Source organism: Petromyzon marinus, chromosome 25, assembly GCF_048934315.1.
Source record: "Petromyzon marinus isolate PM22_M1 ecotype Great Lakes invasive population chromosome 25, UKy_Petmar_22M1.pri1.0, whole genome shotgun sequence".
In the NCBI taxonomy this organism is placed as follows: Eukaryota; Metazoa; Chordata; class Hyperoartia; order Petromyzontiformes; family Petromyzontidae; genus Petromyzon; species Petromyzon marinus.
In genome coordinates, this window is record NC_133691.1 from 9034581 (window position 1) to 9062230 (window position 27650).

At 55.2% G+C, this 27650-nt stretch overlaps 1 protein-coding gene across 1 annotated transcript; it reads right to left on the reverse strand.

The window, feature by feature from the left end:
• Positions 1-27650, reverse strand: LOC116945752 (solute carrier family 12 member 3-like). Its single transcript, XM_032960268.2, has 26 exons — positions 27272-27650; positions 24382-24528; positions 24011-24086; positions 22900-22995; positions 21807-21946; positions 21198-21308; positions 20369-20480; positions 19703-19833; positions 19135-19219; positions 17872-18032; positions 17586-17693; positions 17342-17465; positions 15767-15868; positions 15201-15356; positions 14502-14601; positions 13947-14058; positions 12021-12155; positions 11425-11531; positions 10826-10908; positions 10017-10088; positions 8955-9056; positions 8588-8699; positions 8156-8242; positions 7414-7549; positions 5154-5221; positions 1-1818 (listed from the first exon to the last, which is right to left on the reverse strand). The coding sequence occupies exons 1-26, from the start codon at positions 27575-27577 to the stop codon at positions 1677-1679; spliced, it is 3111 nt and encodes a 1036-aa protein (XP_032816159.1). The 5' UTR covers positions 27578-27650; the 3' UTR covers positions 1-1676.

Consider the following 27650-nt stretch of genomic DNA (forward strand, 5'->3'; position numbering starts at 1 on the left):
TGGATTACGGGTCGACTTTAATACAATATACAAAGTAACAGCGTGAAGGGAGACATGGGCTAGCTTTACAGTCTTCATTCCGTAATACGGTTGTTCGTAACCTATTTAGCACTACCAAACTAAAACTACTCCGTAATACAACGAGAATAACATCTGGAACCGCAAATGCAAACCCGTACAGTGCACAGCACGATTACTGCCGTGTCTGCTCTTTTACACGAAGCTTCGGTGCGCCTCTTCGCCTCGACCCACGGCGAGTTGCGGCTCAATCGCGATTGTCTCTCAGTGTGCAGCAGCAGCGTCACTCGCGAGCGAGCGTGCACCACACACACACACGCGCAATCGCATGCGCACACACACGCGCAATCGCATGCGTACACGCACACACACGCACGCAATCGCACACACACACGCAATCGCACACACACACACACGCGCGCGCAATCGCACACACACACACACGCAATCGCACACACACACACACGCGCGCTTGCCCCCGTTTTTGATCGGCCAGGCTGCGGATCGGCATTCGCCCCGCCGTGTTCACGGTGTGTGGTGCACCAAGAACAGGTCAACGTGCAGCCCTGCGGTTGTTCGACGGGAGGCGCCTCGTGCACTCGAGCGAACTCCCCCCCCCCTCTCCCCGCACCCCCTCCGCGAGGGCGCCTGCTCCACCGTGGTCGTGCCGCTCTGCATCGCCGCTGGGCGGACAGACCCCGGGGAGACGGCAGCGAGCCGGCGACACGCCGCGTCGTGCTGACGCTTGGCGTTCCGCCGCGTCGTGCGCCACTCCTTGCACGTTTCTTCATTCGCGTCGCACGTGTCTGGTGGACGGCGAGAGGCGAGTTTCACGCGAGCGACGGGGGTCAAGTGAGTGTCTGGTGAGTGCCGAGTTGTGGGTTGCGAGTGCCCTTGGCGTCGAGTGTGCCAGCTGACGGCGAGCGCCTTCGGGCGAGCGTGTGGTCCATGGTGAGCGGCGAGTTGCGCCACGCGAGCGGTGAGCGTGAACAGCGAGGCACGCGGTGACACGGGCAGAGCTCGTCGCAAGCAGGCTTTTGGAGGCACGCGCCGGTGACGGATCTCCGCATCGATAGCGCCGAGTCTCCCTTTGGTAAAGGCTGCGCATTCCTATTTCGCGACCTAAATACAAGAAACATCCCCCAACGGCGCTTTGCGCTTCAAAGTTGCACGCGGAGCGGAGCTGCGGCCTCAGCGTGGCATCATCTCACGGGGACTGCACCTCCGCCCTATTTTTCACTTCACACGGAGCCGTCGGTGCACATGGCCTGCATCACGGTGGGGGTGGGGGGGGGAGGCTGTGCGGCCGTCATGCACCACACAGATTCGCAGATTCACTCGGCTCATAAGCGGCAGGGCCAGGGAGGCCACGCAGCGTCACTTCGTCGCACCGGCGATTGGTGTCACGCGGCTCCACTCTACCTGAGAGAAGCTCCATTCTATTTACACGTCCTGAACGCGGCATGCACGGGGAGAGGAACACTCTAAGCCAGGGGACAGCTCGGAGAGGGAGAGATGCCAAGCAGGGAGGTAGACGTTTGGGGGGGGACATGAGGGGCGACGCGGGGGGTGGGGGGGGGGTGGGGGGGACACACGCGGGAGACACGGCCGGGCCTGTCGGCGCTCGCGAGCGGCGCCAGGACCCCGCGGCGTCGCCGTCACTGGCAGTACAGGGTGAGCACGTTCTCCTGGTTGCCGCGCATGAGCAGCACGGGCGGGCGCAGGTCTTGCGAGATGGTCTCCAGCCAGGCCATGTAGAGCGCGCTGGGGCAGACGCCCTTCCGAGGCAACGGCATGCACCTGCGTCCGCGCGTCGGGAGAGGCACGCGCGCGGCGGTTAACCCGGGCGTAGCGCTGCGAAGGCGAGGGCGAGCGATCGTCACCGTTCAAGTTGTCCGAATTAACGACGTACAGTTTTTACACCAGACGTCGGTCTTCGTTGTAACAGGCGGGGGCCAACGCGAGGCCGTCTCCCGCTCAATGTAAACGTTGAGCGGGAGACGGCCGCAGTGGGGACGACTGCGGCCGCGCGACCCAAACCACGGACGACGTCGTGAGCCCACTGCGGACTGCGCTCCCTCGGCAGGGGAGCGACAGCGAGAGGGGGCGAGCTCTCTCCCGAGGCCCTCCCGTCGTGGCCAGCAGACCTCGACATTGGGCGTTTAGCTCCTGAACAGATTTGCCGTGCGCAAGAAAGGAATTGCTCAGGGCGGTGGGAGGGATGTGCGGGGTGAGTAATTGGCGGCCATTATTCGCAAGCGCTTGAGTGCTGCTCTCTCAATAATCAGAAGTGAAAAGTTCCATTCAGAGAGAGAGAGAGATCCCTTCGATTTTGTGAGGTCCAATCAGGGAGAGGGCAACAAGGCAGAGGCCTAGCTGTTGGATCCCGAACAGTCGGACTCTGGGCAGCAGTAGCCAGGAGTCGTAATGCCTGCCGCTGTATAACCTGGGCGTGGGCATCTTGGCTAAAATACCAAATGACAACCATTACAACCCTGCCACTGCAAACTATAAAACTACAAACTAAACTATTTTTTTTTTATTTTACCAGGCAAGGCCCACTGGACTGAATAACTCTTTTTCAGAAGCGACCTGGCTGCAAGTGATAGCCCAACGAAGTGGCTTGTCGTGTGGAAATGTATCGCAGCCAAATGCCCGAAACGCACGTTTCTAAATGTGGAGGGAAAAAAACGGAGTACCTTGGAGAAAAAACCACGCGATCAATTAACAGGTGTCAGGGCCCATAACAGACCCACGCCTTCTGAATAACAGACGAAGTAGTTAACATCTCGCTACAGTGGCACACCGTGTATGTCCCTGTGTATTGCAACACCAAAAAAAACTCATCAATAGCACTGCTAATGATGATGATTGCTTGTGTTGCAGTCGGAACGTCGTGAGAATTTTATTGTTTTATATATATTTTTATTATTATTTTATTGTTTCCCTTCTACGTGGTGACTTTACCGAAAGAACCAAGACTATGAATCCCTGCAGTCACGAAAGCTTTAAATCAAAATAGCACTGCCATTAATGAGTTGAGTCATTCCCGCTGCTAACTTGCCACAGAGTGCTACTCATTTTAGTGACCTCGGAGGGATGACCTTGAGCGGCTGGTGGCCTGCGGTCTTTCCCTCGTGCCGCGGGCGTTAATCCTCGACAACAAGTGACCAGCCAGCCACTTCGTTAGGTTGAGAAGCACACAGGAGGCGCGTGCGCCGTTTTCCCATTGTGACGCTCGCACGCTCGTGCATGGCTTCCACACCGCTCGGGCCTGGCAGAACGACGCGTGCATCGCGTCGGTGAGATTCTGCCTTTCCGACAGCCCCTCTCTCTCTCTCTCTCTCCGCTGTGGGGCTTCGAGGCTGCGTTTTACCGCGAGTAGGCGGCTGCTTATTCCGCGTTACGACATCGCGCGGAAACATGTGGAACATTTGACTACGGGGTATTTTACGCAACCCTGCTTTACAGACTCGTAATGCGTGGCCCTAATGGCTCGCAATAAACGCAGACCGCTGACCGGTTCTGGGTTAAGGGGTTCACCTGCACCTCAAGGTGGAAGCGAGTTAATTACTGATACCGCGTTACATTCATATTATTATTATTGCGGAGACTTCCGCTGAGCGTGGGAGTTACAACGGCGTGGAATGAGCCACGAGCTGCTTTGTCGTGCCGCCAGCAGTGGCTACTGAGGGGTACGGTGCGTGCGCGGCAATGAGCCGACTAAGTGAAACATAGAGTGTCTTCTTACTTATGCGGCCTAACGACGTTCATTCTAAAGACATGAACAAACAAATTCAATACATGGAATCAGGGGCGGAGCCAGGGGGGGGTGACAGGGGTGACATTCTGCGTGTGTAAGTGTACGACACTCGGTCTGGCGGACTCCGTGCAACTGCATTGCCAGAGCGTGTCGCCAACCGATGGCGTCTAGTTCAACAGCCTGACTCTCTAAATCATTCTTGAAATTAACATTTGTTGAATGTCACCCCGGCCTGAAATCCTGGCTCCGCCCCTGCATGGAATCTGCGCCGGCTGTAGAAGACCAATGTTTTCGTGAGTTGCAGTAAAGTCGCTTACAGCTCTCTTAATATCACAAGATAAGTTTTGTACCACCGCCGTTTCACGAGCGTGGCTGTGAAAGCCATTCGCCAGCGAGCCGTACACGTTACACGCGCCAGCCGCAAGCGCGACGCTGAGCAGGAACGAAGCTAGCGCGTGCGTGCATGATGGCGGCACGTGCCAGCGCAGCTACCGTTCGGTGGCGTCTACGTACGAGTGCGCGTGTGCGTTCGAGTGCAAGCTGGAACGGAGACTGCTGGGCGCCCCTGCTCTGCCCTTGGAGCACGTGGCGTAACATCCCCGCGTGGGAGCCACGCAGGGATCCCCCGCGGAGTGAACGGAGCCAGCCAGGGCGCAACTCCTCCGACGCTGGGCGCCCCGGGCTCCCCCGGGGTCACTGACCGTGGACCGTTGCGCATGTTTACACGGGCCCCACGCGCGAGCGGGCGGCGTGATTGCTGGCGGCGCCTGCGGACGCGCGCGAGCGCTTTTGTGTGCGCGAGTCGCTGCTCGTGCCAGTGGCCGCTTCACCGCCTGCCCTCGGTGCTCGCTGATAACCGAGTGGCCAAATGCCACTCGCTTCTCCGCCCTTCTGGCATCTGGCACCGAACTGAAACCAGGGCGTATTGTCAAATTGGCGTGCGTTGACCTTCCTGAATTATTTTTTCTCGAACTGCCCACATCTTGTCCGTGGAGTAAAAAAACAAAATCAATTTGGCGCACGTAAGGACTAGCGCTTGACCTGGCGGCTATCAATGATTGACGCAGTGGTACTGGGTGAGCGGTGCATCGCAGACAATTACTTCTGTAGCCTACATGCACCTGACGAGCACTGGTCTCAGTTAACGGCTCATAGTTAATTATTTGGGGAGATTGGCGGCTATTCAATTACTACTTGGTTGGGAAATAATCAATCTTTATGCAAAAATGCTTTCAAGGGTAAAACAATCACCGATCTTGAAGCACAATGCAGCAGCGGCGCGCCTGCTCCTCTGCAGAGTACGCAGAGCGACCGCAGTACGCACGAACGCACGCACGGGAGAGTGTGGGCGCGTGCATGCAGAGGCACTCACACGATGACGAGGGCCGAGTCCCGCGAGTAGTCCAGCAGGATCTCGTTCAGCCGCACCTGGCGCGTCGTCTGAGGAGAGAGAGAGTATTCGTGAGCACTTCCCTGGACCCCCCCCCCCGCCCCCCCAACTTCCCCCACCCCCCACACCCTCCAACTGGACACACGAAAGCACGCACGGACGCACACACGCTTAAAACGGTGACGGTAACTGACAAGGTTGCTCTTGTGTCTTTTCTTTTTTAGTAAGCCGCTTGGACCACGTGGTGAGAACTCTAAAGGGTCCGTTTTGCAAGCGTGACCCGGCTCGCCACAGCGACAGCGGCGATGGCGACAACAACAAAAAATCCACACGACAATGAAGCAAGCAGAAATGAAGGGCAAACAAGCAGCGGATGGACATCAGAGCAGGAGCGCTGCAGAACAGAACACACCGAGCGTGGTGACGCGGTAACGGTTTTAAAGCCATCGGTGAACCATCAAACCATTGTAAACCACCACGCAGCGGGATTGAACTCATCACCATCGATGTGACCTGAAGCTATTTGCACCTGGAACTATCGGAAGATTCGTACAAAGCGCGACGAGAGACGGAAAGTGAGGCCGAGCGGCGTGCTGTGTACGATTCGCGCCTTGCGGCTGTTTTAATATCGGTGGAATCTGCAAAAGAGGACCTACAGAATGACGGCGTAATAGATATACTGAGTGATATACTGCCACTGAGGGTGCCCTTCGAATGTTCGAGATGGGATGCGACGCAAGGCGCTGTGGGATGAGGAGGCATGTAAGTGAGGGCGAGAGGTGAGAGGTGAGTCACGATGGAGTGTAACACATGACTCACGATGGAAGGTGACACGTGACTCACGATGGAGGGTGACACGTGACTCGCGATGGAGAGTGACACGTGACTCACGATCGAGAGTGACACGTGACTCACGATGGAGGGTGACACGTGACTCACGATGGAGGGTGACACGTGACTCACGATGGAGAGTGACACGTGACTCACGATGGAGGGTGATACGTGACTCGCGATGGAGGGTGACACGTGACTCACGATGGAGTGACACGTGACTCACGATGGAGTGACACGTGACTCACGATGGAGGGTGACACGTGACTCACGATGGAGAGTGACACGTGACTCACGATGGAGGGTGATACGTGACTCACGATGGAGGGTGACACGTGACTCGCGATGGAGAGTGACACGTGACTCACGATCGAGAGTGACACGTGACTCACGATGGAGGGTGACACGTGACTCACGATGGAGGGTGACACGTGACTCACGATGGAGAGTGACACGTGACTCACGATGGAGGGTGATACGTGACTCGCGATGGAGGGTGACACGTGACTCACGATGGAGTGACACGTGACTCACGATGGAGTGACACGTGACTCACGATGGAGGGTGACACGTGACTCACGATGGAGAGTGACACGTGACTCACGATGGAGGGTGATACGTGACTCACGATGGAGGGTGACACGTGACTCGCGATGGAGAGTGACACGTGACTCACGATCGAGAGTGACACGTGACTCACGATCGAGAGTGACACGTGACTCACGATGGAGGGTGACACGTGACTCACGATGGAGGGTGACACGTGACTCGCGATGGAGAGTGACACGTGACTCACGATCGAGAGTGACACGTGACTCACGATCGAGAGTGACACGTGACTCACGATGGAGGGTGACACGTGACTCACGATGGAGGGTGATACGTGACTCGCGATGGAGGGTGACACGTGACTCACGATGGAGGGTGACACGTGACTCACGATGGAGTGACACGTGACTCACGATGGAGGGTGACACGTGACTCGCGATGGAGAGTGACACGTGACTCGCGATGGAGGGTGACACGTGACTCACGATGGAGGGTGACACATGACTCACGATGGAAGGTGACACGTGACTCACGATGGAGGGTGACACGTGACTCGCGATGGAGAGTGACACGTGACTCACGATCGAGAGTGACACGTGACTCACGATCGAGAGTGACACGTGACTCACGATGGAGGGTGACACGTGACTCACGATGGAGGGTGATACGTGACTCGCGATGGAGGGTGACACGTGACTCACGATGGAGGGTGACACGTGACTCACGATGGAGTGACACGTGACTCACGATGGAGTGACACGTGACTCACGATGGAGGGTGACACGTGACTCACGATGGAGAGTGACACGTGACTCACGATGGAGAGTGACAGGTGACCGAATCCCCACGGCGGCCCCATTACCTTCTCCTTGAACTGTTTCAGCTCCGCATCGGAAATCTTCCAGGGGCAATCTTTCCGCATCTCGTTCACGACCTCCTCCTCCTTGAATCCATCGTTGAGCTGATATGGAGCCACCATGTCCTCAAACCGCTTCATGCTGTGTCAAACGCCACAGTGCATCGCTTAATTAGAACGAACGTCGTCATCGTCATTATCGTACAGGCCTTAGTCACACATTGTCAGCCATGGAGGTTGTTTCACCACACGCTGGTCAGTGCTAATTGGTGAAGCAGATATATCGCTCGCCATGATGTCAGCCCTCGCCAGAGTCGAACTCAAGTCGCCGAGCTCACGGCGCAGTGTGAACGATTGTGACTCGCACAAACTCATTGATTTCGTGTTCCACCTGTGTCCCCATTCCCCCGTGTCCCCCTTGTTCAGTGCGACGCCGGTTACTGTCACCAGCAAGCCAACCGCAACCGGCGCGTCGCTCAACGCTTGCGCACCACGTGACAATTGAGTTTGTTTGGCTGCGTTGGGTAGTGAGGGGTCTTCACGACGCACATTTAGTCAGATCATTACACGGGGACAAACCCAAATGTGTTAAATTATGAATCGTAACATTGGCGCTAAAACCTACGCTTTAAAGTCAAACGCCTCGTGTTTACCATTGCAATGAGTGTATGTTACGTGCTGTACACTAACAACTGCATATATCTTGTGTGTGTGTGTGTTTGTTTATTTGTTTCTCGTGCCCACTCACTGTTCGGGCCTTGGCTTCTGGTTGAGGTCAGGCAGGATTTGGATATCTTTGAATCCCAAGCGGAACTGCTCCAGCAGAGTCACCATGCTGCACGACCGCACAGTGAACACACGACAGCCGTTATACCGTATGTACCGTATACATGTGTGTGCGAGGAGGCGGTCGTTCTCCCACAACAGTGGAGGGTGGAGGAGCGACGCTCACAATGACGAGCGGAGCGCCGGGCGGATAAAACGCAGCACGATAGCACATTACAGGGCGCAGGTGGTGCATCTGCAGTCAAGGCACCTACTGGGTCCCGTGACTTGCCAGGTGGCCTTCGAGACTTCACGTGGCAGAAGCGCCGTAGTGATGTCACCGCCACTTAGTGGTGATTGGCAGTCTTTGTTGTTGTGTGTGTTCGTTGCTGTTTCTGTGCGTGCGGGAACGTACGAGCGCCGCTCTTCGTCGAGCCGGATGATGTGGCCGCCCACGAAGACGCGCACCTTGCAGTCTCTCCAGCGCTTCTTGCGAGTCAGGAGGTAGGGGATGAGGAGGGTGAGCCCTGTGGTCCGCAGCACACCCACAAGCAGTCAACACAACGCAGAACACCGCAGCACATGGCAAGCGCCACCACCGCACACCGCTAGCAGTCAGCACGCCGTTTAATAGCCATCCGCTGCTGCTGCGTCAATCGCTCTCGGCAACGAGATGAGAACGGGAGGAAAACGATCGGTGTCTCCAACTACGCTCTCACGCTCTGAGCGGACGCAGGCCGATCGCTGTGCGGCGAGTGCTCGTGCTGCGCGGAATCACCCACCGCCGTCATCGAAGAGCCAGTACACGTCAATCGTCTTCTTCTCCTGCTTGCTCTGGAAGATGGTGCTCGCCTGCTCCGCCTCCATGGCCAAGTCTTCGTCCCCTGCGCGGCGGTGGGGGAACACGCACAACCTCGTGTGAGACTGAGATAGGCCCGAGTCACAGTTGGCGGTACAGCGAGCGAGATCTTTTCCAGCCGTGTTAAACGCTTGTACGGGGATAGAGTGTTGCGCCCTCGCACGTGTGGGTTTTCATCGGCTCCTCCGGTTTGCTCCCACGTGCATAAACATCGCATTCATGGAGTTGACCAAACATCGCAAAAATAGGACCACAGAGCTCTGGCAATTATTGGCACCGGTTCTGGCTGCCTTCTCAAGTGTTTGCGGTTTCCCGCGCTTCCGTGCAACAGCTGTGCGCATTATACATTATTTAGTGTTTTGATTTGAAATTTGCATGCCTTGCGGTGTAAATATATAACATATATATAAAACTAATAATCCGTTAGAGCTCACTGCTCGATCTGCGCATGGCTCGTATCAGCAAGAGAAGCCTCCACGTGACAACGCCTGGAGGGTGGAGAGAGACCGCTGGCACAGAAGCCCAGCAACGCTTCTCCCCATCATGGAAATGACACATTGCTAGAGCAGAGACTAGTCTCTGACGGGCTGTATCGCTAATTGCAAAGATGAACTATTACATCTGAAATTTGACAAACTGGAAACTAAATTTTAATTCATTGGTGGCTGAGCGTGATGCACAATTGAAGTCCTTTGGTCGTGACCGTCCATCAGTCCCTCCCTCCCCTCCCTTCCTCCCTCTCGACGTGACGTCCGGCCAGCCAGCCAGAAAAAAAAAACTGTATTTCGAACATAGAATCGCTGCTTTATTTTGCATGAAAGAAAGGAAAGTACAATCGTTTTTTAGCTCATCAAAATAAGCTAAAACAATGAAGTGCCATTCACGTAAAAATGTTAAAGAAAATATTAAAAATGCTAATAAAAAACTGACATTTGAAAGCAACACAGTGAATGTGTTGTAGAGTAGAACCGCTCGGCGTACTCACCGTTCGTGATGGAGTTTCCGTTTGTACTCTCCATTTGCACCTTGACCTCGCCATCGTCAAATGCGTGGTTCACTGTCGTGACATCACACAACAGGGGTCTCGCTCGGCTCTCGCGACGAAGCAAAAGCCGTCAAATCGAGATTCCTCGGCCTCAAATCCATCACTCTGTTCATCCCCTCCACCGTCCCCCAGCCTCCACCACTCCACCCCTGTGTTGATTTGTTTTTACTTTATTATAGACATAAGGTACAAACTATAACTGAGAATCAGAGTGCCTCTCTGCCCAAGCAAGCAAAGAGAAAACATTAATTTACATCACTGCTGGACATTCCACATTCTCACGGTGAGGGCCATTCTCTTCGTAAGACAACTGCAGTGGTAGTCACCCGGCCACTCCTGGAGTACTCCTATCCTGTGCGTTGTTTGCGCTCCAGACGCCTCTCTCCCGAACCTTATCCCAGCCGTGAAGCCCTCCAAAAACTCCCGCGCCTTTCTTTTGAACCCCCCCAGCCAACCCCAAGCTCGCTGGTGGAACGGACGAAGGATCGTGAGTGGCTGTTCCTCGTGGCCAATCGGGATCTCGTCCCGGCACAAGTGACCCCCCCCCCCAGCCAATGGGAACCTCACAGCATCCGATTCGAACCGTTAGGTTGGTCCGCTTGCCGCAGGCGACGATGTAAATAAATAATTAATCAGGGATCGCCTCTTGGCGTCCTCTTACATTATTGCACCACGGCTAAAAAAAATATCATGGTGGTGTAGAGTACACAGGCGAGTGCGGGCATGCACGGCCGTGCTCGTGTCCTCACCGTGGGCTCGCTTGATGCGGGAGATGTCCAACCCCTCCTTCATCCGCAGCACGCAGAGGCCAAAGCTGAACTCCAGCGCGTCGCTGTAAACACAAAAACACGCGCAGGCACCACAGCGATGCTCACATCTCAAGCACGTTCACCACAGCATTGCTGGACGACAGCACTGGGGGCAGCCCTGGCCGGGTGGCTCAGTGGCAGAGCGAGTGATTGGCAAATCGTAAAGGTATGTGGGTTCAGATCCTGGTCGGTGGGGTTGACTCAGCCAATCATACCTCTAGGGTCAATCAAATAAGTACCACTTTACAGGGAATTCAACAGTGGTTTTCCTATGGAGAGAGTCGCCCATGCCATGGAAATGAGGAATTTCCACCTCTGGCTGAATACGGGCTCTAAACAGAAGACAAGCAGCAGTGCCTCATTGCTCAATCGAGCAGGAAATCAACTCTCGACTTTGTCCAGTGTTTTGTTCCCGGCTCACTGTCCACATCCTCGCCTCTGGAGTCCTCAACTGGTTCAACGAATAAAGTCTCTAACACGCTGTCCCGTGGCTCATGGGAGCGCGTGACGACCCCGTGGCCTCTGGGTGGGCGACCTACTGCATGATGTTGACGTAGTTGTCCATGTTGCGAGGGTGGTCCACCTGCCAGTTCTTCTTGAAGCCCATGAAGAGGACGTTTGGCCGCATCTTGCCCAGGCCGCTACCCTGCACGCAGGAGCAGCAGCAGAGGCCACATGGTGACACCAGTGTGGGTGTGCGGTGTGAACGTGTGTGTGTGTCGAGTCAGCCTAGTGTGATGTGTAAACATCACCACTAGGGAGACAAAGGTGGCCGGGCGCGGTGTTGGCCACCCACCCCTTGTGTCAAAATCCGGAACTTTATCCTGACATCCTGCCTCCTGTCCTGAAGGTGCCTGCCGCAGTTTCAAGCGAGCGCCAATCAAATTCGTGACGAAAGACGAACATAATCGCCACGTGCTCGAGCATCTAACTAATCAATTCATATTCTTTCAGCTCAACGGCAAATTAAAACGACCGAATGTATCAATTAGATATGACGTCTCGCTTGAAAATTTGCCAAGCATCTACAGGACACGATCCAAGAAGTACGTCCCCGAGTACTGTGGCGCATTGCCGCATGCGCCCGGCGCATCGCCGCGTGGGTCCGGAGCGCCACCACGTGCATGCGTCGAACCTGCATGAGGATGTGGACTCCGGAGCGCACGTCGTCGGCCACCACGGGCCGGTAGAACGTCTTCACTTTGCGCTTGTTGAGCCATGCGACGTGGCCCGGCGCGTTCAGCTCCGGCAGCTTGTCCTTGCGCGACCCCTGTCGCTCGCAGGCAGCGCGCAGAGTAAAGTTAGCAGCTGACAGTGCATGCAGACGGCCGCTGCTTCGCAGAGGGAGCTGCCGCACGCGCGGCGCGAGTGGCGCTGACACGTGGCGGCCAACATTCACGTCCGTCCCATTAGACAAAGACGTGGCCGACAGTGTAGAACTTTGTGAATGTGCTTTGTTCAGCAACTGGCATCACGATATAAACCCTAACCCTACTACCCATAATGTAGACGCAACTTGCAAGGGTTTTAAATAGGGCACTATCATGTGTTCATCATCCTCTGATTCAAAAGATACAAAAATAACGTTAATTTAAATTTTGATTTAAAGCTTTCGTGACTGCAGGGATTCATATTCTTGGTTCTTTCGGTAAAGTCACGTAGAAGGGAACCAATAATATAATAAAAATATAAAACAATACAATTCTCACGACTTTTCGACGCAATACAAGCAATCATCATCAGGTGTGGAAACCACAGCAAGAAAATTTGAAAAAAGTGGCGGTTTTAACGTTAGCACCACGGAGAGCGATTTGGCAGTTATTCAGGTGGACGAGTCCATCTATGTTCGGAGAAGAGGAGGGGGGAGACGAAAATAATGGGTGCGGTCTGAAAGCCACCGTAAGCGTGAACAATCAATTAAGACCCGAAATGGTTTATCAAATCCTTCCAATGATTGTTAAGCCAAAATCCATCTTCTCGGTTGAAATTGTCTCTGTGTTTGTATATGTGGATAGCCTCATGAACGAATCTCTCATGGTAGCCAGATGGCTTGCAAAGAACCTCTGTCTTGGAGAAGTCAATGTCATGTGAGCCTACTGTATTATAACAGTGAGCTGCCACGACCGAGGTGTTGGTCCTACCGTGTTTTAGGTCTGCTTTGTGTTCACGAATGCGGTCCGAGACTTGTCGTTTGGTTTCTCCAATGTATCTACTACCACAGAGGCAACTTAGTTTGTAGACGCCAGGGTACTCTATGTCCGGAATCACATCTTTTACAGACGGAACCAGATCACGGATTTTATGTAATGTGTTTAATTGTACATGGATCTTGTGTTTATTCAAGATCAGGGACATACTTTCTGGCTCACATCTGGCTACCATGAGAGATTCGTTCATCAGGCTATCCACATATACAAACACAGAGACAATTTCAACTGAGAATATGGATTCTGGCTTAGCAATCATTGGAAGGATTTGATAAACTATTTCGGATCTTAATTGATTGTTCACGCTTATGGTGGCTTTCAGACCGCATACATTATTTTCGTCTCCCCCCTCCTCTTTTCTGAACATAGATGGACTCGTTCATCTGAATAACTGCCAAATCGCTCTCCGTGGTGCTAACGTTAAAAAAAGACGCCACTTTTTTCAAATTTTCTTGCTGTGGTTTTCACACCTGATGATGATTGCTTGTGTTGCAGTCGAAACGTCGTGCGAATTTTATTGTTTTATATTTTTATTATTTTATTGTTTCCCTTCTACGTGACTTTAACGTTAATTTAGTGACAATGTACTATGTATATATCCTCTGGTAAATATCAATAAATCGCATCTTGTAACGCCCACCATTTACATCAATTGTCTCTTACGCGGAAATAATTTTTGCTTAACGCGCCGCTTTTCAGGAACGCATCTGGCACGTTCAACGAGGAATCACTGCACGTGGGTACACCCAGGCCAGGATAACAGCAGGGCCTGCGGGTGGATGTGTGCAGGGTCCCAGTGGGGGGCGGTGGTTTGGGGGAGGAAGGTGGGGGGAGGGGCAGGGCGAGTCGCTCACCACCAGGACGTTGGTGCAGATCATGAGACTCTGGTTCTTGGTGAACGTCGACACGAAGTCCACGAGGGCCGGCCGGCAGTTGGGGGGCCCGGTGAGGACGAGGCACTGGGGTCTGACGCGGAGAGCACACAGCGGCGGTCAACGCGCACCCCGCGACGCCGCACAACGACAGTGGGGGGGGGGGCATGTGGGGGGGGGCATGTGCATCAAGAGAGAGTGAGGGGCGTGGGAGGCTACGGAGGTGACGGCGCAACGAGCCGCGAGTGAAGATGCTTCGCGGAGGTGAGGCAGAGTCGGAGACTCGCAGGGCGGCGCTAACTCCCAGCAGAGAGAGTGCTCGTGCTGTTAGGAAGAGCATCATGCAGTGTACGCCCACGGGGAACGCACTCGAGAGAGTGTTCCTAATGCAGTAAATACTGAGTTAGGTAACCGAGGTAGGTGCTGAGGTAGGCACTATGTAGGGACTGAGGGAGGTAATGAGATAGATATTGAATACTGAGGAGGCCGAGCAGGTACGGTTGGGTGAAGGAGGAGCGAGGAGGGTGAGCGACCTACCGGAAGTTCTTGATGTGGTCCTCCACGGCGTTGAGGCTCACGACGTAGCCCAGCGCCATGTTGTAGGAGCTCGCCTGCACCGAGGAGCCCCAGTTGACGTCTGCGAGGGGGAGGAGATGCGCGGCCGACGCGGCGAGGAGCGTGTCAAGCACACGCACACGTGGGAATCGGGACAAGTTCCGAAAGGAAGATGCCGGACGCAGGTGCCCGCGCGGACGAGGCGGCAGAGCGAATGGAGAAGGTGGATTCTGGTAGCGGAGGACAAGTTACGGTGGAGTAGGGGTTCTGATGGACGACGTGGGATTTGGTGGAGACGGATCCTGGGATTGAAAGTGCCTCCCAGTGGTGGAGATGACACAGTGGCTCAGATTCGTAGAGCATCACGTGACACCGAACAGTGATGGAGAGGCGTGTGAAGTGAGCTGTGAAGGATGGAGGAGGGATTAATAATAAAAAAAAGGCTTTAACCCTTTCCGTTGATACTACAGGAGGTGTTAAGATGTTCAAACACCAAGTGGACACCGATTGCGAGGCATCGTCAACTCTGCATTGACCGCACATCATGCTTGTGGTAAAGCGTGCAAACAAGCGTGTTGCAGTAGAAGTGTTCGCGCCGCCCTTGAAAACTGATCGGCGACGGCCGCCGGCGCCGACAGCCGTCGCCGCCGGCGCGGGGCGGCGTGCGGCGGGCACCGTCACCTGGCTTCTTGTAGGTGACGTAGGCGAGGAGGAAGACGACGATGCCCACCACGATGAGCGCCGCCCACCAGGTAAGCAGGAACATGATCACCACCGAGATGACGGCGCCGAACAGCGCCACCCACTTGTTGTAGAAGCGGAAGGACGGGCGCCACCCTGCACGCGGTCAGACACGGGAGCTGTGGGACGCGACGACCGGCCGCGCGGCGCTGCTGGCGGCACGCAAAGGCGCAGCCCTGCAGCTGCTCGCTCGCGGCACTGCTGGCGGGAGCCCTCGGAGAGGCCCTCGAGACGGTGATTTTGACCGACTACTCCACGCTGGCCATGACGTGTTGGAAGAGCGATGGATACCCACACTTTACTCTCGAACACGCGGCCTGCCTATCAATTAGCTGCGGTGTTACCCGTGTACACCGTTGCATGGACAGAGGTGGTGGTGGGGGGGGGTTAAGAAACGTGACCCCCATTGTTCCCGTGCTGTGCTGCGTAAATACCGCACCGACCCCTCACTCGTTCGCAAATGTAAGCGGTGGCGTCGGTGGCAGTGCCGGGGGTGCGGTGGTCACCTGGGGAGTTGGTGATGGAGGCGTGGAAGCAGGAGAAGTTGATGAGCGCGTAGGAGGCCAGGTAGAAGTTGGAGATGATGGGCGCAATGGTGTTCAGCTCAGCTATGGAGGCACACACGTCACGCCGGCGCACATCCGAGAGTTACCGTCACGGAGCAGCCTCGTCATCTCGACCGACGCATGCAGAAGCATCGTAACGAGGGCCCTGATCCTCGCCACGTCACAGCTTCCTATTCGTTTAGCCGCTGGTGCCTCCACTGCAAGCCCGTGAAGTCGAAGCTCGGTGGATCAAGCGCGCAAATCTGTGAAACTTTCTACCCGTGGGCGTCGAGGTACGGCAGTACAGCAAGAGAGTTAATTTCCATCTGTACAAGATTGAGTGCTAACCCCCTCACACGCATTATCGAGTTGACCAAAGGTCCACATATAGGACTACAGAGCTTGGGCAATTGTGGGCTTGATGGTGGTTTTCCGCACCTATTTACTAGCCGTTGTCTCTCGGAGAGTGAAGAAAAATATATTATTATTCATGGACAATTTTATAGAATCAAAAAAATTGCAAAGAAAAGTCTGAACTGAAGTCAAAACATCTCTACGCTCAAAGAAGCACGGGGCGGCACTCATCCCTGTTGGTAGCCCTCAGCCAATAATGTGGAAATTCCACGTTTCTCTGGGAGGGACCGGTCTCTCGACGCGATAAGCCGCCAACCGACTACGAGGACGATGACGGCGCGTGGCCCGGCCGGCGGAGGCCCCGAACCATTCACAGCGATTACAACACAGTCCCCCTAACAGTGCAAGTTCATAATCGTAAGACAAATAAAAGTTTCACAGTCAGCAAGTGCTGACGAGAGTGGCTCACCCCCCCCCCCCCCCCCCATGGAACACGAACCCGGCGTGGGGGTGACCGTGGGAACCCGCGGAGAGGCGGGGACCCCAGCGTGCCACGCGGCACCGTTCATCTCTCCCTCAAGGCTTCTCAAGAGGCCCCTCCGTCAAAGTCCATCGGCTGCCACGGCGTGCGGCATTGTCCACCGGCCGCTGTGGCCAATTGTGCAATTGTGCGGTTTTTTTTTTACCCTTTGATTGTTTTACCGCTCTTGAATCGTTTACGGGGGCGAGTGGCACACGCGAGAAGTGAGGGTCGCGTATCCGTGTCATCCCGGTGGGGATCACACGGCACTCCGGTCCCACGTTCCGCTCTGGACGTATGTACGTACGTACGTGTGTACGTTGAACTTCTTTCGCACCGTACGTGGCCAACCCTGCCCATCGGAGGTGTGGGCGAATAACTCCGCGAGCAACTGGCCATTTGCCGCGGCCTCACAAGACTTCGAATCTGGTTTGGGGGCCAAGCAGGGCCAGGGGCGGGGCCAATGAATCGGATCGTTGCTTGCGGCGCCAACGGCGCGGCTTGGCTTCGGCAGTGGTAAGCCGCTGGGCCGGGTTGGCACGGCGTGGCCCCGGCACTGCTTGGGGGGTGTGCCGTGGAAAAAGAAGTATCGGTGGCCTGGGGGGATTGGCGCTCCGTTCCCCCTTGGGTCTCTCTGGTGCCGTGCGGTCGCAATCACTCACCAATAAGGATGAACCCGGCCGCGATGAAGAAGGTGAGGACGTAGCCCGGGATGGGCTCGTCGTTTTTGCCGAAGCCACGGCCAAAGAAGCTGATGCCTGGGTACAGCTGGTCCCTGCACAGGCACTGCACGGCAGGGAATGGTGACAACCACAACATCTCACTTGGTATTCGCGCAATCGTTCGCATTGTGCAGTCGTTGCAATGTTGCTGCGACGCTATTTTTGTTATAAGGCGTAATCCCACCTGGAAGACCTTGGGAGCGCTGACGAGGCAAGCGAGGGCGGAGGAGAGCGTGGCGCCGAAGATCCCGGCCGTGATGAGCGGGGCGAAGCCGGACACCAGGCTCATGGCCTGCGCAGGTGATGGCGCCACACACCACACGCGGTCACACACGGGGTTAGGGACACCGTGCAGTGTTCAGCCACTTCGTGGGAAGATGAAACAAGATAAGAGATGGAGCGGTGGCGCAGCGATTAGTGCACCACGAGAGGAGCCCGGGCGAAGCGAGCTCGGAGACCGCGGCACGCACCTGGTAGTGGTTGTAGAGGCCGTAGGTGCAGGTCTCGGTGGCCGTGCAGGCCGAGAAGTTCCAGCCGTACTTGCAGTCGAGGCCCGTGCACTCCCCCCCCACGCCCAGCACGGCGAGCGTGTCGTTCATGTCGCCGGAGGCATCGCGCAGCACGCACGCGCCTGCACGGCACGGGCGGCACGGGGAGGGAGCGGGATTAGTGCGGAGCGCGACACGGGGCCTCGTCGGCGAACGGCGGCGCTACCGCTGAGCTCGCGTTCAGTAGAGCCGTCGTACACTCTCCACGTGAAGCACAGGCTTACTCATGGCACAAGTTTACTCATGACACAAGCTTACTCATGGCACAAGTTTACTCATGACACAAGTTTACTCATGACACAAGCTTACACATGGCACAAGCTTACTCATGACACAAGCTTACACATGACACAAGCTTACACATGACAAGCTTACACATGGCACAAGCTTACACATGGCACAAGTTTACTCATGACACAAGCTTACACATGGCACAAGCTTACTCATGGCACAAGTTTACTCATGACACAAGCTTACACATGTCACAAGCTTACACATGACAAGCTTACACATGGCACAAGCTTACAAATGACACAAGCTTACACATGACACAAGCGTACTCACGACACAAGCTTACACATGACACAAGCTTACACATGGCACAAGCTTACACATGACACAAGCTTACACATGACACAAGCTTACTCACGACACAAGCTTACACATGACACAAGCTTACACATGACACAAGCTTACACATGACACAAGCTTACTCACGACACAAGCCTACACATGGCACAAGCTTACACATGGCACAAGCTTACAGATGGCACAAGCTTACTCATGGCACAAGCTTACTCATGGCACAAGCTTACTCATGGCACAAGCTTACACATGGCACAAGCTTACACATGGCACAAGCTTACACATGACACAAGCTTACTCATGGCACAAGCTTACTCATGGCACAAGCTTACTCATGGCACAAGCTTACTCATGGCACAAGCTTACACATGGCACAAGCTTACACATGGCACAAGCTTACACATGATACAAGCTTACTCATGGATGCACGCAGAGCCGTCCCCAGGGTACGGAGAATCGGGGCGACCCAACTCTGTAACAGCGGCGGCAGTACGAATACATCACTGTCACCCATTGCCGATCGCTGCCGCTGAAGAGGAAAAATGCCAAACGGAGAAATGTCACGCAACTCACAGAACCCACGGGTGGTGCATTGCTCACCGATTGTTGCCGAGATGATTATGTAGGAGACGGTGGTCCAAAAAATGGCCATCATGGTTCCCTTGGGAATCGCCACCGCCGGGTTCTGCACGGACGACACGTCACGACGTACACACGCCACGCTTCTTAACTTGATGATGTCAAACATTTGCTCCATATGACCGAATGCGACATGAAGGAAGCAGAGAGAATTGTGGGATAGCGAAGCAGTGGCGTGGGAAGCTGAGGTAACGGATCTGGGAAAGAGATGGAGCGACTAAATCAGCGCACGCACAGGCTCCGGACGGATTGTTCCATCGCAGAGCGGCGAGAGGTGGCAACTGCCTGCGGCGTCCTTCATCCAGCAGTGGATTTGATCATGATCGACGACGATGGTGATACGCAGCCCATCTCCGAGTGGCAGGTGGAAGAACGGTGCGGTTGGCTGCACAGCGGGGTGCGTGGCGGGGGAGAGCTAACGCGGTATGGCAGAGCGTGGGCAACATTGCCACGGCGGCGGAATGGGAGGAGTTAAGTTGCGTGCCCTCGATTCACGCGGAGAGAAGTCGGAGGGCACGGGCTATTCTACCTTGAGATCCCCGGAGATGTTCGCTCCGGCCAGGATGCCGGTCGCCGATGGGAAGAAGATGGAGAACATCCCAAAGAAATTGTTGTTGGTGCCGCGGAATGCCGGCACAAAGTTCGTGGCAAAAATGTCCGCTGCAGGGCGGAACAAAAAACAAATCTTGTTGAAGGTAGAACGGGCGGGCACGGTGATCACGTTACGGCGCGCCCATGCGTCAGTTTAGAAACGAAAACCCAACACGTGGAACCTCAAAGGCAAAACACACAACAGGTGACATTTCGGGCGACGGCCCTGTTGCATAGCACATCTACAGAGACTGATCGACCTCAGCCAACGTCCCGCTCGGCTACGTGGAGGGAGGCAGAGTGGCAGGGAGGGAGGGGGGGAGGGAGGCAGGGAGGGAGGGGGGGAGGGAGGCGGGAGGAAGACAGGGAGGGAGGCGGGAAGGAGGCAGGGAGGCAGGGAGGGAGGAGGGGAGGGAGGCAGGGAGGGAGGCAGGGAGGGAGGGGGGGAGAGAGTGAGGTAGGGAGGCAGGAGGAAGGCAGGAAGGCAGGGAGGCAGGGAGGGAGGGGGGGAGGGAGGGAGGGGAGGTGGTAGGGAGGGGGGGAGGGAGGGGGGCGGGAGGCAGGGAGGCGGGGGCTGTGCTGGCACCCGCCGCGGGGCTCTCACAGCGGTAGCTGAAGAAGCCCTTGGACTGCTTCTCCTCGGTGGCCGGGATGATGGTGCCCACGATGTAGTTGACGAACGACACCATGATGACGAAAAAGAAGACGACCTGGGCCTGCACGCAGCGCAGAGTCAGGAGATCGCTCGAGGTTCTCTCCTCGCCCACAGAGGGCAGCGTCTACACGGGGCCTCGTGCTATGCGAAGATTTTCTTGACCAACATTAGGCATTGGGCTAGATATTAGGGTTATGTTTGAGGTGTAATGTCAATTGTTGATGATAACCCTCCACCACCCGACGACAGAGCCAAAAAAAATAAAGCTGTTGTGTGGCTAAATCTACAAATCGATTTGGTTATTGACACGAGCACCGGTCATCCTCGCAGCAGCTTTTGGATGGCCATCGAACAAAGACGGTCACCGCATCGCGCGGCGCTTTCGGGTGCGCTTCTGCGGCCGTCTGGAACGCTCTTCCTTCCGATATTAGGAAGCCACTGGAGCTGTGCACTTTTAAATAATCTAAATTGAAAAACTCATTTCTTTAGAACTGATTTTTGTAGTTTAGTTTGTTGTCCTTTCCCCCGCACCTCTCATTTAGCACGGTTAGCTATGTACGGTGCGACAGAAAGCTCAACATACGTACACACATTCAGCAAAAGCCGCAATGCTGATGAGCGTCAATTTTTAATTCTCGACGTTTCCCCGGAGATTCCATCCGCAGTCTCCCGGCGTAACCAGGAGCTGGGTTCTGCGGCCCACTCGGGGGCCGAGCTCCCCTTTCGTGAGGGCCGGCGACCTCCGCGTTCCGTCTCCCGAGCCGAGGGTGTCGCTAACCTTGGCCTCCCACTCCATGCCGGCCAGCGAGATGCCCAGGAGGAGGACGACCGTGATGATGCCGATGATGCGGATGTCGTTGACGAAGTCCACGATAATCACACTGTTTTCCTGCAACCCAGCGGGGAGCGGGGTGGGGGGGGTCGGCAGTGGGGGGGGGGGGGGGAGAAATCAATAAGTGAGGATGGGCCCCAGGGATCTGTCAAAACGCTTGAACAAATTAAACTGTACTTTTTATTTCACAAGCTAAGGCCCCACTGAGCTATATAGCTCTTTTTCAAGAGCTAACCAGGCCAAAAATGATAGCTCAACGCAGTGGCGTATTCATCGTGTGGATATTTATAGCAGCCAAATACTCTAAACGCGCGATGTTGATTCTAAATGGGGAAAAACCGGAGGACCCGGAGGAAAATCCACGTTACTCCAAATGTAAAGCAGGGCCAGGATCGAACCCACGACCTCCTGTATCCCAGGTGCGAGAGTTAACATCTGATAGCCACCGAGATGTGTACGAAGTGCGCAGTTGGGGCGTCACGCGCATCGGAGGGGAGTGGTGGGACGCGTGGCGGCGATGGAGCGGGGGGGGAGGGGTTGGTGGAGGGCACTCACGAGCATGAGGTCGCGCACGGTCTCCGCAAAGCCCACGGTGTGCATGGCCACCGCCACCGCGTTGGCGAAGGCGAAGATGAGGCCGATGGAGCCGCCCAGCTCGGGGCCCAGGCTGCGCGAGATGAGGAAGTACGTTCCACCTGGGCGACGAGGCAAAGGGTCGCGAGGAGGTGAGCGCCGCCGAATGGGACCCACACATTATCGTGCGATGTATGTATATACACACAAACATCACAAACCCTGCCGGGGATCGGTGTTCTATGAACGCGGTAACACGCCCGCAGTGCCCCCAAGGGGCGTTCCCCTGACCCCCCCACACTCACCACCCGCCCCTCGCCACCGGTTTTCATTCCACTGATTCGCTCAGCTCCACTTTGAAATTCCCTCTCCCCTCATCGTCTCGCTTACCCCCCCGCCCCCCCAAGCTCTTACAACAACAAAACAAAAATAATAACCTCGCGCAGCTCAAGAAACGCGTCGCAGCCACATCTCTTCACAACTTCGGCGGTGCTGTTTGTCGCTGGCCCCTTGTGGCACTGTGGGTTTCGAGAATGAGATTTCCAATTCACAAGATAAAACTAAACTTAAAAAAACTATCTTTTATTTTACCGTGTAAGGCTCACTGAGCTATATAGCGACCTGGTCACAAATGATAGCTCAACGAAGTAGATTATCATTGTGTGGAAATTGATAGTAGCAACCAAATACTCTAAACGCACGTTGATTCTAAATGTGGAGAGAAAAACTGGAGGTTCCGGAGAAAAATCCACGCTACCACGGGAAGAGAGACACATGCAAACTCCAAATATACAGCAGGAGCTAGGGTCGGGATCGAACCCACGACCTCCTGTATACCGGGCGAGGAAGTTAACATCTCCTAGCCACTGTGGTAGATGACACTGACAGAGCGAGCGGAACCACCACAGGTGTCGCTAGGGAGCTCCCAGCCGAATCCCGCCATGCACTTGACCGCCGGGGGCGAGCGTGGTGACCCCTGGCTCCTGGCCCCTCCCCCCTCCCCCCTCCCCTCGTGACCCCTCCCCCCTCCCCAAAGGGAGCGTGGGGGTCACCTGCGGTCCGCACGGCAACTTACCGGACTTGACCTTTCCATTGGTGGAGATGGCGGAGATGGAGAGGCCGGTGATGCTGGTGACCACCACGGACATGATGATGATGACCCACGTCAGTCCTGTTGGGCCAAGGAGGGAGGTTCATCGACAGGCGGCTCTCCTCCGTTTACTGAACCACGTCGCCGTGGTGTCATCAGTCAAGCCGAGTAAAGCCGAAACGCTCACATCATTTGCATACAGACTCGACTATGCACACACAGGAATAGTCACAATATCAACACTGCGCAGACAGCGTTTTTGGCTGGCAGCGAGTGACGCAGCAAATCGCAGATTTTGTAAACGAATCGCCCGCTCGTCCGTCCGCACGTTCGTGTCCACTGCACTCCCGAGGGCCCTTTGCAGTGGAACGAGTTACAGGTTGGAGGGAGACAAAGAGGAACGCGGAGCGAGTTGGCGCGCTGGGTGTCGAGCCTCGTGAATGATGCTTACTTAGAAGGAGATATTGCACACCTGTCAACCCCTTATCTTATTACAGACCAATTCAGACCTTATTGGTCACCCCGTTCCCTTATAAATCTCAAAGTTAATCCTACAAAGTGCCATCACAACGGAGAAACGACAAATAAATAGACAAAACAAAACTCAATTTCCCATTACACAAGAATACGGGGTAAACCGTATGGGTCGACACGGTATGGAATTGCAGAGGTTTAGCGACTAGATTCCGGCAGGCCGCCCTGGCTGTCACTGCCGGCGTGTCTCACCGCAATAACTCCGCGCCGTCTGCAGCGGTGGACGTTAAAGAACCCGGGGGCCTAGGCCCATTGCGTGCCGGCGTCATGGGCCAAAGTGCAAACATTTCCCTGCATTTGTTCAGTCGGGAGTACGCATAGCCAACATCGTCCCCTGCTGAGATACTCCTGCGGTCTATACCCGTCCGTGAAACATAGCGCCTTGCGCTATGATGAATGCGGTGCGAATACCACGTGCACTAAAACTACAAGAGAGTGTTTGGTTAGGAGGTTACGGTCGGAAAATGAGAGACAGAGAGGTGGGGTGGGTGGGCGGACGGAGCACATGGCCCTATTTCATGATAACGCGAGCAACTTAAAACTCGTGCGACAGAAGTCTCACCGATGCCTGCCTGGCCCGTGATCCATGGAAGGCGCAGGTAGAGAATCACACCCCAGATATTGAGCATGCACCGGATCTGTGGGATGCAAAGCGTGGTCGGTAAAGGGCTCATTCGAAAATGACACCGAAAAATTACTGCATTGGGAACGCACACGCACATACACACAGAGCAGAGTCCGTTGGGTCACCACCTGCCCGGGTTTGTTGCGTGGTCGACCACTCGCTGGCAGAGGCTGCTGCTGCTGCTGCCGCCGCTCCCCGGAGGGGACACTGTTTGTGAACCGCCGCGTATATACAACGGAGCCCCGCTAACCCGCCACCACCCCACCCACCCCTTCCCCAGCGCTTGTTGCTGCGAGGAGGCGACTCACCATGACCCCCTTGACCCATCCGAAGCGCACGGGTTTGTACTCCTTCATCTTCTTGAGGTTCGCCTTCACCTCGATCTCCGCCGCCGCCTCTTCCTCCGGCGTCGGCTCCGCATTCTCGAAGTCGCCCCTTCCGAAGTTGACCCCCAGCTGCGGCACGGACACGCGGGACACGGACACGCGGGGGACGGACACACGATGGTGAAATCATCTGGTATGCAGGCGGTGCTTGTGGATTATTGCATCGTTAGAGCAGTGCGCTAACCACTGCGCCACCGCTCTCCCACCTTGAAACCAAACATTCAAATGTAAACTTATTATTTGGATACTGCTGCTGCTGCTTCTTTGGCGGTCGTGCGCAAGCAACAACAACAACACTCAACATCATTTGTCAATAATTCTGCAGCCTTAAAAGAAAATATATATCGGAGACGTTTCGGGCAATTACCCTTCACAAACTTCAAAAAGGTGCTGCTGGGTGACGTTGACTTTTTTCTAGAGCAAATCGTTCAAACTTCTGCGGGGAAAAAAACGACTTGTTATCACTACAGTCTGTGTTATCACCACAGTATGTGTTATCACTACAGTATGTGTTATCATTACAGTACTTGTTAACAATACAGTACTTGTTATCACTACGGTACTCGAATGTGCTGCATGGAGCTTCTCCCGAGCAATCGAATTGAGCTTCTTCGGGAACGGATTTGGGAGAGGCTCTCGGTGGCACGCGGAGCGAAACGTCGGACATGCTACCGAACGACTCGCGGGGTGCGACCCGAAAACAACGCGGCAGAGCTACCCAGCCAGCACACGACCGTTGCGAGCTTCTGTTGTTCTACACGTGCGTGATGATGACAGCAGTCTGCTCAGGAGCTCGAGAGAGAGAGAGAGAAATAAAGTCGGTGTAGTTTTGCTCTCCCTCTCAGCTGTGAGCGGCAAAAGCGGCGGCTCTCTAATTCGCACGCGCACGACGAGAGCGCGCATCGCAACAGCGGCATCAGCGCACGCCACAAAAGCGGATGCCGTGACAACAACAAACAGCAAACACGGAGAAATGCGCAGCGTCGCGCGTGTAAAAAAAAACAACACGCGAAAGCCACCTGCTCAAGATAACTGCATGTGCGGCCACTGCTCTGGTCTCTGTGCACTCGGCACCACAGAGCGCGCGTGCGTAGCGTAGCGGACGCGCGCGTCTCACTGCGGGCTGCGGGAGGGCGAATCGACCACGCCGCGACCTGGCACCTCCACCGGAGGTGTCGAGCTGCACGGCCGCCACGGGGTGACTGGGAGCAAGCGGAGCAGGCGCGGACGATCGGTGCCCACCACACCGCGCCCCCCCCCCCACCACACCGCGCCCCCCACCACACCGCGCCCCCCCTCCCCCATCTCGAGGGTAGTGGACGCAGCGAGCGCCACCGAGGCGATCTTCATCCGGCGACGACTCCTCCGATGCGTCGCTCTCGGCTGCTCGCGGCGTCTCGACGCAAGGGGCTGTTCCTCGCGCTGGAGGCTTGAAGGGGCTGCGATCGCACTTGCGTTGGAGTGCGTCGACCCGCCGAGTGGTTCGATAGGCGCACGATTATGTTTCCACGTAAGAGAAAATAAATGTAATTCTTACACCGCCCGGCAAGCAATCGTTCAGTAATTTAAAACGCAGGCCGTCACGACCAATGCATATCATGGCTCATGGTTATTTTCTCTTGGGGTTAGAGCGTGTAGACATAATGCCCACGTTCGCTATAACCCTGCACCACCCGACAGAGCCGATCAAATCGAATCAATAACAATAATAATAACAACAATAATTTACATTTATTTGTAAGGCGCCTTCCACAAATGTCTCAAGCCGTCAAGCGAAGCACAAAGATCCCCAAGTGATTTGGGTTTTTTTTTTCCGCAAACCGGAGGAGTTTCGATTTAAAGCTTTCGTGACTTCAAGGATTCATAAATTGATAAAATAAAATAACACAATAATAGTCTCACGACGTTTCGGCCACAACACAAGCGGCCTTCATCAGGTGAAGGGACGAGACTGTCTGGAGGAAAGCGCTTGTGTTGTGGCCGAAACGTCGTGAGAATATTATTGTGTTATTTTATTTTATCAATTTATTATTTTATTCTCATTCTACGTGACTTTACCGAAAGAACCAAAGAAGACGGAGGAGAAGTGTTGACAAGCGAGCAGAGTTTTGACAATTTTTCTTTTGTAATCTCTAGCCAAAAACGTCGTTCGTATAAGATCGTCAAATCGCTGCTCGCTTTTCAGCTCTCCGTCTGCTCGTAAACCAAATCGAGCGGCACGTCGGCCCACGTTGCGGCATTAATTGAATGTCTGTCGGGTGGTGGAGGGTTCTACGAAACCGAATTACAATACACCTACACGATTATCTCACCCAAAATGAACGAATTACGAATAATAGTTCAGAACACTGGACCGTAACTAGAACATGAAGATCAATAAAGGGCGATCCACTTACAGACACTCCACGGGTTTCTAACAACCCCTCTCTTAACAGCTGATTGCATCTTGGCTGGTGAAGGCAGAGGATAGTTAGCGACCTCCCACTGAGTCAAGGATTGCCCTGGGGGCTTCGACACAGCGACGGACAGAGACAGAGAGTGAACTACAAAGACAAAAGAGACGCACACACACACAGAGAGACCGCCAGAGAGACGCACACGCTCGGAGCCCCCGAGACAAAATTAACGCGAGGTCGGCACGGCACGCGATGAGTTGGGTTGGCAAGGACCGCGCCCTGCCGGGCCGGCACCAAAGTCAAATAGAGAGAGAAGTAACGGAGAGAGACTGGATAGAGAATGCGCGTTGCGTGCGTGTGTGCGTGTGTGCGCGTGTGTGCGCGCGTGTGTGGGTGCGTGTGTGCGCGCGTCTCACCCCCTCGAGGCCATGCAGCGCGGCGAGCGAAGGGCGCTGCTTTCGCGTTGCCCCTGCCACATGCGTGTTGCAGTAGTAGTCGAGGCGCGGCACCGCGTCCAGGGTGTTGTGGCCGAACGTGCGCATGGACGAGGTGGAGCTCGACTGCGTGCCGTACAGCTGCTGCTGCTGGGTGCTCTCGTACGAGGGCGAGTCCGCGTCTGCTGCGGCCGCCTCCTCGCACGAAGTGAGGCGGCTGATTCGGAAGCGGCCCTGCGGCTCCCCGCCCGTCTGGCACACCGGATCCAAGGAGATGTCGCTGGCCATGGTGGTGGAGTCGTGGCGGACGCGCGCACTTTGCTGGAGGGAGGAGTTTGCCGACTACTGACTCTTGATGAAC

Bases quoted from the DNA above. Each gene is read 5' to 3' on its own strand.
- LOC116945752 (XM_032960268.2), bottom strand. From the start codon at position 27,577: ATGGCCAGCGACATCTCCTTGGATCCGGTGTGCCAGACGGGCGGGGAG. The intron at 12,156-13,946 runs GTGAGCGACTCG...TGCGAGCGACAG, and splicing joins TCTGCACCAACGTCCTGGTG to GGGTCGCGCAAGGACAAGCT. The intron at 9,057-10,016 runs GTGAGTACGCCG...ACCGCCGCGCAG, and splicing joins CGGAAACTCCATCACGAACG to GGGACGAAGACTTGGCCATG.